We start from the raw sequence: 13,623 nt of genomic DNA on the forward strand, positions 1-13,623 counted from the left end.
GCCAGCCGCCCCATCCGGGAGGGAGGTGGGGGGCTCAGCCCCCCACCCGGCCAGCTGCCCCGTCCGGGAGGGAGGTGGGGGGCTCAGCCCCCCGCCCGGCCAGCCGCCCCGTCCGGGAGGTGAGGGGCGCCTCTGCCCGGCCGCCCCTACTGGGAAGTGAGGAGCCCCTCTGCCCGGCCAGCCGCCCCGTCCGGGAGGGAGGTGTGGGGGGCGGGTCAGTGCCCCCTCCCGGCCAGCCGCCCCGTCCGGGAGGGAGGTGGGGGGGTCAGCCCCCCGCCCGGCCAGCCGCCCCATCTGGGAGGGAGGTGGGGGGCTCAGCCCCCCGCCCGGCCGGCTGCCCCGTCCGGGACGGAGGTGGGGGGGGTCAGCCCCCGCCTGGCCAGCCACCCGGTCCGGGAGCTGAGGGGCGCCTCTGCCCGGCCGCCCCTACTGGGAAGTGAGGAGCCCCTCTGCCCAGCCAGAAGCCCCTCTGCCCAGCCAGCCGCCCCGTCCGGGAGGGAGGTGGGGGGGTCAGCCCCCCACCCGGCCAGCCGCCCCGTCCGGGAGGGAGGTGGGGGGCTCAGCCCCACGCCCGGCCAGCCGCCCCGTCCGGGAGGGAGGTGGGGGGGTCAGCCCCACGCCCGGCCAGCCGCCCCGTCCGGGAGGGAGGTGGGGGGGTCAGCTGCCCGCCCGGCCAGCCGCCCCGTCCGGGAGGGAGATGGGGGGGTCAGCCCCCGCCTGGCCAGCCACCCGGTCCGGGAGCTGAGGGGCGCCTCTGCCCGGCCGCCCCTACTGGGAAGTGAGGAGCCCCTCTGCCCGGCCACCACCCCGTCTGGGAGGTATACCCAACAGCTCATTGAGAATGGGCCATGATGACGATGGCGGTTTTCTGGAGTAGAAAGGGGGGCAAGGTGGGGAAAAGATTGAGAAATCGGATGGGTGCCGTGTCTGTGTAGAAAGAAGTAGACATGGGAGACTTTTCATTTTGTTCTGTACTAAGAAAAATTCTTCTGCCTTGGGATCCTGTTGATCTATGACCTTACCCCCAACCCTGTGCTCTCTGAAACATGTGCTGTGTCCACTCAGGGTTAAATGGATTAAGGGCGGTGCAAGATGTGCTTTGTTAAACAGATGCTTGAAGGCAGCATGCTCGTTAAGAGTCATCACCACTCCCTAATCTCAAGTACCCAGGGACACAAACACTCTGCCTAGGAAAACCAGAGACCTTTGTTCACTTGTTTGTCTGCTGACCTTCCCTCCACTAGTGTCCTATGACCCTGCCAAATCCCCCTCTGTGAGAAACACCCAAGAATGATCAATAAAAATAAAATAATATTAAAAAAATAAATAAATAAATAAATAAAATAAAAAAGAGGTAACTAAAGTAAAATGAGGCCATACGCATGGGCCCTGATCCAATGACTGCTGTCCCTATAAGAAATCAGGACACCAGTCCTGCACAGTCATGTGCACACAGAGAAAAGACCATGCAAGGACACCATGAGAAGGCCACTGTCTGGAAGCCAAGGAGAGAGGCCAAAGAAGAAACCCTACTGATCTTGGACTTCCAGCCTCCAGAATTCTGAGAATACACATTTCTGTTGTTTAAGCTTCCCAGTCTGTAGTATTTTGTGACGGCAGCCCTGGCAAACTCATACATGAGGGCTGGCTGTTTAGCATCATCCCTGGCCTCCACCCATTGATACTGGTAGTATCCCTCACCACCCTCCACCTCCAAAAGTGTCTTCACACATTGCCAGCTGTCTCCTGGGGGGGCAAAATCTTTCCGCCCACCCCACTGGGAACCATTGTTCTAGATGATCTTTGGCCACCTTTGTATTCCCAGTGTCAGCAAAGTGACAGACATAGATAACCAAATATTTGCTGAATGAACTCATGTGCCTGCTTTCCCAATCGTGGGTCTCACCACCCCCTCACAAACTCCTTTTGCTGCAATTAAAGTAATAATTACTTCCAGTTTAATTTATAGACTATATAATTTGTCATGAAACAAACAGTTTTCATTTTGACATAATTTCTGACAACTCAGTGACATAAATATATCCATGTGAGCTCCTATTTTGTTTGACATGCTCACTTACCTCACATCAGTTCTGCTGATAGATTTGGTAAGTGGTGCTTTTAGTTTCCTTAATGCACCCCTCAGGATTTCATGCAAATGAAATTATTATGACAAATTTTTCTATAGCCATTTCTAACACAGGGAACTCATAAAGAAATCAAATGTCTGCACTTCACTGTGAAAACACTAAACTCTCAGCCATAATGAGACTCCACACATTATCAGAAACCCCAAAGCATACCAAAAAGACAAGGTCAACGGAGACAGTCTTTGGAAGGGGAGGTCATTTGAATCTGGCAAATCATAAATTTCTTGTCTTAACATTGCCGCATTTGCTGTCATCTCATTTGAAAGCTGATGTGTTTGGGTTGGGTGGTGGCAGAGGGGTGGGAGTTGGGGGATGCTGGCTCTGAAATGCCAGAGAGGCATTATGAACTCTGGAAGCATCTGGCTACTGGTAGACATTTTACACAGATAGCAATTTCTGACCAATCCGTTTCAATGATTTCTAACCCATACTCAACTATCCAGAGGATACTGTTTTAAGAACATTATTGTAAACTGATACACTCTATTCATTTACAAAATTCATTCATTGCATACTTTTTGTTTAATAGCTTGGATTCAGTGTTACAGATTTGATTGACCCAAGTGAAAAAATACTGACACTAATCATTTTTAAGTGCTATTTCAGAAGAATATGCGCAATGTTTCTAAGTTATTGTGACTTTGTGACTGTCGTAGCTTTAAATTATAATACTAATATCCTACTCTGAGAAATGTGTAAGACACAGGTCTAACAAACAACTACATTAACCTCGGGCAACAACCATCATGGAGCTGCCGTAACACAGGCATGGTGGTGGAGTGCATCGGTACTTACACACACCAAGGATGTGAACTGACATCCCGCCTTTCCAAAAACAAACATTTAACTCAACTGTTTCTTGCAATAAAGAAGTGGAAAGAATCCTTTTGTGAGGCTGGATTCTCCATGGAAGAGAAGGAGAATGGCCTAAGGACATTCTGAAATTTAATTATCAAACCAAACCAAACCAAACCAAATCCCTGTGCCAAAGTGCCAAAGAGTCTACCTCCTCTGCAAAGCTGGTACCTGTGTGAAATGTCAGTATTTTTAGAGAGAGATGTTTTAGAGGCAGGAGGCAACTGACCAAGTAAGGATATTTTGTAACATTTTTCCCCTCTGGAAAAGCAGAAAAGAATGAATATCAGCTAACCGTAATATTTAGAATTTAGCATCTTTCCTTGGGCATTTATAAATAGAAAATCTATCTGTGGCAACCAAAAGTACCATATTCTAATCAATGCATTTGAAAAGTCAGCAAAAGCCCACATTAATTCCTATTACGCTTGTTTCTTGGTTCAATCTCAGCACTTTCAGCGGCTCTTGTGCGGCGATTCTGTCTTGGACTTATTTCTGTGTCTTGAAGATCGTTTCTGAAGACAGAAAAAGGAAATGACATCTTGGAAAGTAATGATTATTGTACAGCAGTTTCTAGTTTACAAGTGTTTTCACACATATTATTTCATTAAAACCTCGAAATAATCCTCTATTCTGTTGATGAATTCATAATTGTTATTATTAGTATTTCCACTTTATGAATTAGTGAGTTAGCAAAGATCACAGATATTAAATGAGCTCTGAACCCCTTTTTCTGAATTAAAATTTAGGAGTTTTATGCTTCTGTTTAGCATGTAGAGGGCTGGGAAAAAAAGGCAAACAAAAAGCTGCTCCCATCCTAACAAGAAAAAGCCAGACAGTCTAACAAAATCTTAACTCTGTTTGATCCTTCAGAGACCTAAGGTTTTAAAGGAACTAAGAAAGTAAAATTCCAAAGAAAAATATGCCCCTCCAAAGATGGGCCACACTTCTCTCACTTTTGGCAGAGTGTTGGAGAACAAGGTGGCTGCCATACAAACAGGTAAGAAGAATCAGCTAAGATTTTCCTAATTTCTTAAATACAGGCTAGTACTGCAGGCCCCTGACACAAGGAGAGTCTGCACACACTTGCCAGCTCGTTTCCACGAGCCTCCGTCAGGTGCTCACAAGAAAGACTGGGAGCAGGACAGGTGAATGGAGAGGGGCCACTTCAGTGGCTACTGGGGACAGGAAGAAGTCCTGCCTGCTTTCCTGAATGCTTCTCTCCCATGATGCATAAGCTTTTCAATTGCTGAGGGAAACACAGGAAACTCCCCCTGGGGCTCTAGCAAAGACCTATGGCCTCTGGGGAAGGAACAGAGGTGAAATCAGTCTGCCTCAAGGGGAGGCATATGACTTCATTTGCAGGAACGCAGGCAAAGATTCACTGCTGCAGGGGAAATGGTAGAAACTAAAACCTCTACCTTACAGGAGGGGCAGTAAATCATCTCCAGCTGATGACCTTACACTGACACCACGCAGAGGTTTGGTCAAGTAGCCAGATACCATGGGAGGAGGCGGAAGTGCTGAGAAAGGCCCACCCCTGAGACTCAGGCACACAGGGCCTACCTAAGACTCAGGCTAGACTGAGATAACAGTGAACCCCGGCTGTTTCCCACCATCAGCCTAGCAACAAGCAATAAGCAGGAGCAGGAAATGGCTGAGGGAGAGACACAGACATGGTGAAGATATGCCCCTATTTGGTGCAGGAAAGCAAGCATGGCTGAAAGGAAAATGGGAGCAAAATCAATGAGAAAAACCCTCTGGCAATCCAGCCCCAACACTAAGCAGAAGTCAAAGCAGCCACCTGCTAGAGTAACTTGAAGTGGATGCACTGAAGGTCACATTAGTCACTAGGAAACTCCAATCCAGGTCAACTCTGAATTACCCAGCTCAACTCCCCACACTAATGACCCAGTAGAAGGATGTGCATTTCTAGGCACAAACACTAACGACCTCAGTCCCTATGGTCCTTCACTGCATGGCCCGCATTCAAAAAGTATGATACACAATGAAGCAAGGGAAAAACCCATTTCGAGATGGAAATTCCTTCAATAGGCTTTAAGTGCAATACACAAAGTTGATAAAAAGACTTAGTGAACTTGAAGGTATGTCAATAAAAACCAGATTAAGATACAAAGAGAGAAAGGAGTATGTGAGGGGGTGCACATAGAATAGAGCAGCCAAGAGCTGTGGGACAACAAAAATGGCATAACATGTGTATAACTGTAATACCTGGAAGAAAGGAGAGAAAGAACTATGGAAAATAAATATGTAAATATATATGGCTGTGGATTTTCTAAAAATGTTGAAACACATCAAATCAAGATCAAAGTTGGTCAAAGAACCCCAATCATGATAAATACCAAAAATAAACAACCAACAAACAAGATCTCTCCAGGATTTGTTGTTGTTGCTGTTTGCTATTATTGTTTAGTGACTTTTCTAAACCAATCCTATAAATATGTATTCTTTGTTGTATATGGCAACTAAAAGTGTCTGCTTGATTAGCTTTGTAGTCCACTAATGATTGAACAGTTCCTTAAACATCTGGAACCAATATCATACAGAAACTCAGCAAAACCAGTCTTTGCTGAGGGGTTCTGTGTCTGTGCTGGGGCATGCAATCAACATTCACTCAACACTCAGTGGACAACTCTGCCTTAGCCTTTACTTCCTGCTTGCACACAGCCTCATGGTTAACCAGAGGTGAAAGTTTAGTGCTTCCTTAGGTCTTTCCTAAGCATGCACGGAAGCTCTATGAATGAGAGTGACCCTCTAGATTCCCAGGAATATTTTATAGCTCTTCAAAACCCCCATGGAAATCTTATTCTTCAGCTTTTACCATTAGGCTTTTTGGTTAGCATATCATTTACCCCAACTGTTATCTACCACCTCAGACAGCTGCAAAGCTAGTCAAATGCCTCTAATTGCTTTCAACAAACACCCTCAGATAAAAGGCTTTTTGAATTCAGCAAGCTCCAAGTCAGGTAAAGTAAAGATAGTCTTGCAAGTAGAGTCTTCCAGGGAACCATTAGACAGGCTAAGTAAAAATTCTCTGGGAATGTGGCTTTAAAGGGGCTCCAACCCCACTCTGCCTTCTCTGGGGACTGTCAGCCTGCTGGTCCTCACCATGACTGCAGACTGTTGGCTCCCAAGGCCACAGAGGAACTGGAGAGAGAAGGATGAGAACAAAGCCAGTCGAATCACCACAAAGCTCACTGTTCTCACTGAGATTCAGACATTTTTCTTGAATAAATGACCCCTACCTAAATTGCTGCTGCTTTTGGTTAATTTTCAGAGTTTTCCTAAAAGTTGATTCTGACAATTTTTGCAGTTTTGTTATTGCTTTTATGGAGCAGAGAATTTCCACCATTTTTGCTATCACTCTTATCATTTTTACTTTTTTTTCATGTTTTAGTTTATGTTCTTAAAATCTCTCAACTTTCACCATGTCAAATTTTTTATCTTAATGTTCTATTATCTTTACTTATTTGACTTCTGACTCTTTTTAAGGCTTAAGTTTTAGTGGGATGTTCCTCCTTACTTTTAACTTCTATTTTATCGCTCTTTATTCTCATACCTTGTTTTTAATAATCCTTTAACAATTTTCAGTAATATTTTCTTTCCATGTTTCCCCTCTTTGATTTGCCTTTATGATAGCTGGCAACAGACACAGCTATTGAGGTAGTGCAAGAAGTCATCTATACTTCTTCCACTTCCTTAGCAGGGGAGTTCCTGGCAAGGATCTCAGTGGTTCTCCCAGAACAATTCTCTAAAACACCTCATCCCCTAAGATGCAAGAATCCTAATAGAATAACCCAACCCATATTTTTTTCCATGCATGTAACACATTGACTTACTGGAATAACACTTCATAAGATCTCACAGGTACAGCAGGTTTTTAAATTCTTGGTCTCCAGCAGGTATTACTAATGAATTTCTTTTAGTAAAATTTGACAATAGCATGTTAGCCAGATGGGAGGATATTCCTGGGGAGGGCCACAGTGAGGCATCTATCTACTGTTAAAGTGTTGAATCTACTGAATGCAAAAACATGCCTTAGGAGATCTGGCCATTCATTATCAGCCTGCTTCCAATACACATTATTTCCAGGATGACCTACTTTCCTTCTTGGTAGGCCCATAGAAAGAATCTCTTGGTGTGTGGCTCTCCTTGCCTCATGTTGATTACAGAGACAGTGGTCAGATCAAGGACCACTGTAAACAGGCCTGACTTCCCTTTTATTCATTTTTTTAAAGACGGGATTCACTGTTTTCTTGCTGCAAGTACTTTCAATTACAGTAATTGTATCATTTAACAACATGACAGGCTCATAAGTGCATGCAAACAACTTCTTATGGGTTTAAGATGAAATGTAGACTATTAATAGAGAAACTGATTCTTCCTTTTCCGATTTTATAAGATTAGAGAAAGTTATTTTCTAAACTTTTCTTTTAAAGGTACTATGAGATAGAGACAGAGTTAGCAAGATTTTTAAGTGGTGTTAGCTTAAAAATCAAATTTACAACTTTGGAAAGGAGGCTTTATTTCTTATAAATGATTACAGCCAGAAAGGTGACCACTCTGACAAGGCTGAGAAGTGTTAACTCTGGCAGAGCCCAAAAGACAGGCACTGTAAGGGAGGGAAGAGGGAAAAGGGATTTATGGTGAATGTGTGGACCAAACATACATATTCAACAGGTTACAGGAGGAGCTATGATTATTCATAAAGGGGAATCCTAATGCATGTCCTAATGCATGCATGCATGTTTCACACAACCCATGTTCATTCTGGGGTGGAGACTTAACATTTAAATACATTACAGTTAGGCCTTATATGTCAAAAGGTCTTTCTAGGACATAAAGGCACCCAACTGCTCAGCCACTATAAAACTAGCCAGAACCAGTCCATGGTCAGTGGTCTCTTATCAGGAGAAAGTTATTGAAATCAGTCTCTTGTCAAACCAATGCTGTAGTTATAGCTTGTGGAAAAGGGGGTCAGTTAGTCAGCATCTGGCAGTTGTATAGATGTGCTACAATTGTTTTAACATTGTTTATCTCAAGGCCAGTGCTTGTTTAGCTGCTAGAGAAAAAGAAAAACCTTGTGGCAATTAGAACATAATTACTCTTTAAGTGTGGGGTGATTTACTTAACCCTTGCCTGGCAAGGCCTTAGGTCTTGTCTATAATTTGGTATTTTATTGCCACAAAAAAATCTGTTCTGTCAGTCCTATGATCTCTATTCTAACATTAATGTTGGCCAGTTGTTATGTCTACACTGCAAAAGGGAGGAGGTATAAAGCGGCATGTCTGACCTCCTGTGCTGTCATGGCCAGGGACTGTTTTTAAGGTTTCTATGGGTCCCCTTGGCCAATAGGGGAGTCTCTTCAGTCAGCTGATGGCTTAAAATTTTGTTTTTAGTTTACAGTGGTGATCCTTATTCATTCACAGGTTCTTGAAGCCAAGTAAGAACATAGAATCTACTAGTGAATACACTCAGATCCCATAAACACTGACTGACTGACTGACAGACACATTCATTCATTCACATATTTATTGAGTGCCTATGCTGGGCTGCCCAGGCACAGTGCTAGGTGCTAGGGATTTAAAATCCAGTGTACTTAACTCACTAGAAAGGGTGAGAGTGCTGCTGGAGCAAAATCAGGGGCTTCTGAACAGAGTATGAAGAAAGGAATGTCAACTGCTATCTCGATGAATAAAGGGGAAAGGGCAATTTGGACAGAAGCAGCAGCGTGTGCAAAGGCCAGAGGCAAGGCGGTGTAACTCATGAGGCAACTGTGAGTGGTTCAGCTTGGCAGCTTGGCCAAAGCCACAGTTGTGGGGTGGGGAAGTGAGGGAATAAAATTCCATGAGCCAGCCAGGTAGGCTGGGGCCAGAACATGAAAAGCCTTGGATGGTGGAGAGCTACTTTAAAGTTTAAGGGGGAAAATACCTGTATGTTACGTTTCACTGGCAAAATGAACTGGTAACAGACCAAGGCAGAGAGACAGCTAGACAGTGGTTGCTGCAAGCTGGAAAGTAAAGGGCCTGCAGGAGTAAGCAGTGGCACAAAAGGATTCAGACAGTACAGAAGCTGTTCCAGCTATACCTAGGAGCTTGTTAAAATGCCAATCATTAAGCCCCTTCCTAAAGCTACTGAATCAGAATCTCTAGGGGTGGAGTTCACTAATCTGTAGTCTAACAAGTCCTCCAGGTGATTTTAAGTCTGTGAACCACTTATTTATAGGACTTTGCAAGCGACTGCAGGTGAGTGGTAAGGGAGAGTGAGAAGTTTAAAATAATTGCTAGATTCTGGCTTGAACAGTGGGGAGGACTATGATCCTACCATTCACTGAGAAGAGGGGACACTGGAGGAGAAGCAGATCTGGAGCAAAGGGCTTAGACTCACTGAAGCATATATATTTTACTCACATTTATGTGTAAAGAAACTGAGACCCCAAAATGTGAAGTAACACCAGGACCATTTTCTATTTTCATTCTGTTCAATGTAAATATATCTTGTAGCTTGTTGTTGTTGCTTTTTGGTTAGTGTATCATTTGCCCCAACTGTTATCCGCCACCTCAGACAGCTGCAAAGCTAGTCAAATGCCTCTCATTACTTTCAACAAACACCCTTAGAGAAAAGGCTTTTTGAATTGAGCAAGCTCCAAGTCAAGTAAAGTAAAAGTCTTGCAAGTAGAGTCTTCAGGGAACCATCAGACAGGCTAAGTAAAAATTGTGTGGGTGTGTTTCCTATATATTATGATGCTTTGACACCATAATATATAGCCTTTCTAGCTGGGGAGAGATTGCCCCTGCTGGCATAAGGAGAGGCTGGTCAATTCTCAGAGACAGCAACGGGCCCAGCCAGGAGTATGCCTGTGACATGCAAACTAACCAATCCAGAGTCACAACTCCTCTATCTGGCCCCAACACCCTAAGAGGCAATAGCCCTCTGCCTTAATCATGCCAGGGCCAGGTTCCAGGTAACTAGGGACCACTCCTATAGCTTGGAGCCACTGAAATTATTCAAACTAGCTAGTCCTGCACTGTTCACCCCACCCTGCCTTGCCTTTCCTGAGAAAACCCCAATCAGGGTTCTAGCCTAAAGCACTTCCCTTGTTCCTGTCTTCTGCCTCCTGACCACGCTAGTGTCTTTCCCTTGTGGACCTGCACGGTGTGCCATGCCCTGTCTCTAGGACCTGTGAGTATAATGAAACTTGTTTTCCTGAGCCTCTCCTGTGTCTCGTGGCCACACCTGACTAATCATCTCATAAAAGAATACAAAATGTAGATATAAGACCCCAAGCCCAGTCTGCAGAAAATAAGTTTCCTGCTGCTTACAAAAACACTGCTTTATATGGAGCCATGTGTTGCTAACGAAACCTCTAAATCATTTGCGGAATTAAGAGAATGTGTCGGAACTGATATGGTATGTTCTAAGACTAACATCTCAAATATGCCACTTGTGGTACTACAAAAAAATGCCTATAAGCTTAAGATGGGTATTTGTAGAACTGCAACATTTTGTTGAAAAGTAAAGCTCTGGAGGCTTTTCCTGATTCTGCTTTTAAAACCACATCACAGCATAAGTTCTTCCTTAGAAGGAACTGCGGCTGTTTAAACTGTTCTATATTCTGCTGAAATCAGGAGGCCTGGACTCCGATCCTGGCGGTATCACTAACTAGTCCTCGGACCTTGATCAAGGGTCCGTTTACCTCTCTGGAGCCGAGCTTCCTTCTCTATAAAACAAATGGGTTGGGCTAGATGAGCTCTTGTATCTTTCTCGCTTTAAAAACTGAAATGATAGGATTTGTTTTCTAAGTGCTTTCTGGTAGTAATAACTTTAAGAAGTTATCATTATCAAGAGCAGGCTTGGGCTCAGGAACTCTGGGCTCATAGTCACTGGTGTCAGAGTTAGTTCAGTACGAAGAGGTACAAGAGGAAAGTAGTTAGCTAAGGAGTCTCCTCCTCTTCCAGAACTCAAAGTTAAATAATGCTTAGGTGAGAGACAGTAATGCCGCCAAAATCTCAAACTTACATAAAATGCTACTGCTTGAACCACCAAATATCTCATAATAAAACCATGTGTGCCCTGGATACACCATACTTTTCCACTCTCCCAGTGATTCAGCTATGAAACTACAAAATGTCAACTGCACAGCAAGCCTCTCCTCCTTTGGAAAGATAGTAGAGTTTAATGGTTGAGGGTGCTGACTTTTGACAATTAGGTTAGAATCTCATCTCCATCACTTATTACTTATTGCTATATGACCTTGGGCTGGAGACTTACCCCTTTGAGCCTCAGTTTCCTCACTGTAAAACAGGGATAATAGTACATCACAGTGTTATATTTAAATGAGATCACCCATGTATTTACTATGAGTTAGGCTCATGTTGACAGTGGGGTTAAAATGCCTAACTTATAAGCCAGTGGGAGTGATGGACAAACAAATAATCATATAAATGTGCTGGAAAGAGATGGACACAGTGCTGTAAGCACCTACAGTAGGAGGACTGGATCCAGGAAGAACTTGAGCTGCTAAGTAGGGGTGTAAACTAGATGAAAAAATAAACAACATTCTGGGTAGAGGGACAAGTTCAAAGGCTCCGTGGTGGGAGAGAGCTTTTCATGCAGGAGGACCTAAGACATCTATATGATGAAGCAGAGAGAATATGAATATGAAGTAAACAATAAGAGATGAGTCTGGAGAAAGAGATCCAATCATTTAGGACCTTTTAGGCATATTAAAGAGTCCTTTCTTGAACCTAAAAGGAACAAGAAGCCATTCAAGATTTTTAGAGCAGAGGGATGAGTAACAGTGATCAGATTTGCATTTCGAAAAGATCGCTCTAGCTGCATTATGGCAATTACATAAGATTATAATACCATGTTTTTACTGTACCTTTTCTAGGTTTAGATACACTAACAGGTACCATTGTGTTACAAATGCCTAACTGTAAAATGCTGTACAGGTTTGTAGCCTAGCAGCAATATGCTATACCCTAGAGCCCAGCTGTGTGGTGGGCTATACCATCTAGGTAAGTATACTCTGATGTGCCCACAACAATGAAATCACATTTCTCAGGACGTATCCCCATTGTTAAGTGATGCATGACTGTATTAATTGCCCATAAGAACAATTTATCCATACAGAAATAACATCTGATACATAACTACAGTTATTACCTAGGATTCCATTTCTTAGCAGAAATATATAGAAACAAGTAGTAAACTGAAAATCTTTACCTTGCATGAGGATTACTACTTCTTTAAACCAGAAAGCACAAATATAATTTTGTTTGAAAATCAGCTGCATAGAAGTATAATTTCTCAGGTCAAAGTGCATGCTTATTTCATGATTATGAGAACTCACTTATGTGATGCTTCCCAGGCTTCCTCTTCTTCTAAAAGATCTCTTATGATGTCTGAACTGGAACTAAAAGGATATGTACATCAGTATTGACAGACAATAAGAAGACTGTATCGTTCCATTTATATAAAATTCTAGAAAAAAACAAATGAGTCTATAGTGACAGAAAGCAAACCAGTGGTTACCAGTAAGAGGAAGGAGGGAGAGTGGGGGTGGGCAAGGAAAGAGAGAGCCAAATGTGGTTTCCATTAGGAGAGGAGGAGCAAAGGCCAAAGGCGCTGAAGAACACTGAGGCAGATTTTACCATCTTTAGTATTTTCCACTAGCCAGGGAGGCTGAGATTCCCTGCCACCCCTACTTCAACAGAAGTTGTTCTAAACCCTTCTATTCACAAGACCCCAGCTCCTGCTACTCCTTACCTTGGAGAGAACTACTCCAATTTAAACAAAGCTGAAGCTGTTTTAACCCAACCTTTTCATTCCCTTCTCTCTACTCCAGTGTCATCCATTCTTCTTTACCTGATGTGCTTAAGGTACTGTTTCTCAAGCTTTTAAAACTATCATCTTCCTAAGCAGCCTTTTTACACTTTTCCCCCAATCCCATGAAATTTTAATACCACAAATATGATGTCTATTTGTTCATGTGTTGTATGTATGTGTATACATACACATACACACACGTATAAAGCATATATATATATAAATATATATATATATCTGTGTTTTATGCATATACACAGTAACCTTTTTACCCACTCCCCACCCCCACGAAAAACAAAATTCCACCCTTTGGGGGTGATACTGCTCCTACTGAAAACCCACGAGCTAGGGAAATGGGAGCTGGGGAGGATCATGTAGTTCTGGGGCCTGGCAGGGGTCACAGAGTTGGAGAAAGAGTAAAGTAAGCTTCTTGCCAACACCCACCTGTGCTCCACAACACACACAATTTTTTTTTAAACAGGAAGGTTACAAAGCATCTCTACTATTCTAGCTAAGAAAGGAGGATGGCCAAGCCTGTCAACTAACCTAGTAGAGTCTGTGATCAATTTACCTAGGGGCTTTCAAATCACCAGCACAAATCACTGATTTGTTAAAGGAAAATATTTGCAGTACACTAATGACATAAATCTAAGAGGTTTTTGCTATGCTACCTCAGTGAAAACAGATGTTAGAGGTGGTTAACAAAAAACACATCTCAGAAGTTGCCTGCAATCTCCTCTTCCTCTGTGACTTCAATGTCACTGCC

The 13,623-nt window shown here is 43.4% G+C and overlaps 1 protein-coding gene across 2 annotated transcripts in view; it reads right to left on the reverse strand.

Moving 5' to 3' along the window:
• Nucleotides 1-1,105: 1,105 nt before the first annotated feature.
• RAD18 (RAD18 E3 ubiquitin protein ligase) overlaps nt 1,106-13,623 on the reverse strand; it is an 85,996-nt gene continuing 73,478 nt past the window's right edge. For both annotated transcript variants that reach the window (XM_008966829.4, XM_055110896.1), the window contains 2 exons: nt 12,382-12,444; nt 1,106-3,520 (listed from right to left, as the gene is read on the reverse strand). In XM_008966829.4, coding sequence (XP_008965077.1) covers nt 3,418-3,520; nt 12,382-12,444 — 166 coding nt within the window. In that variant the 3' untranslated portion in view covers nt 1,106-3,417. The remainder of the gene's footprint in view (nt 3,521-12,381; nt 12,445-13,623) is intronic.

The sequence above is a fragment of the Pan paniscus genome, chromosome 2 (assembly GCF_029289425.2).
Source record: "Pan paniscus chromosome 2, NHGRI_mPanPan1-v2.0_pri, whole genome shotgun sequence".
Taxonomy (NCBI): Eukaryota; Metazoa; Chordata; class Mammalia; order Primates; family Hominidae; genus Pan; species Pan paniscus.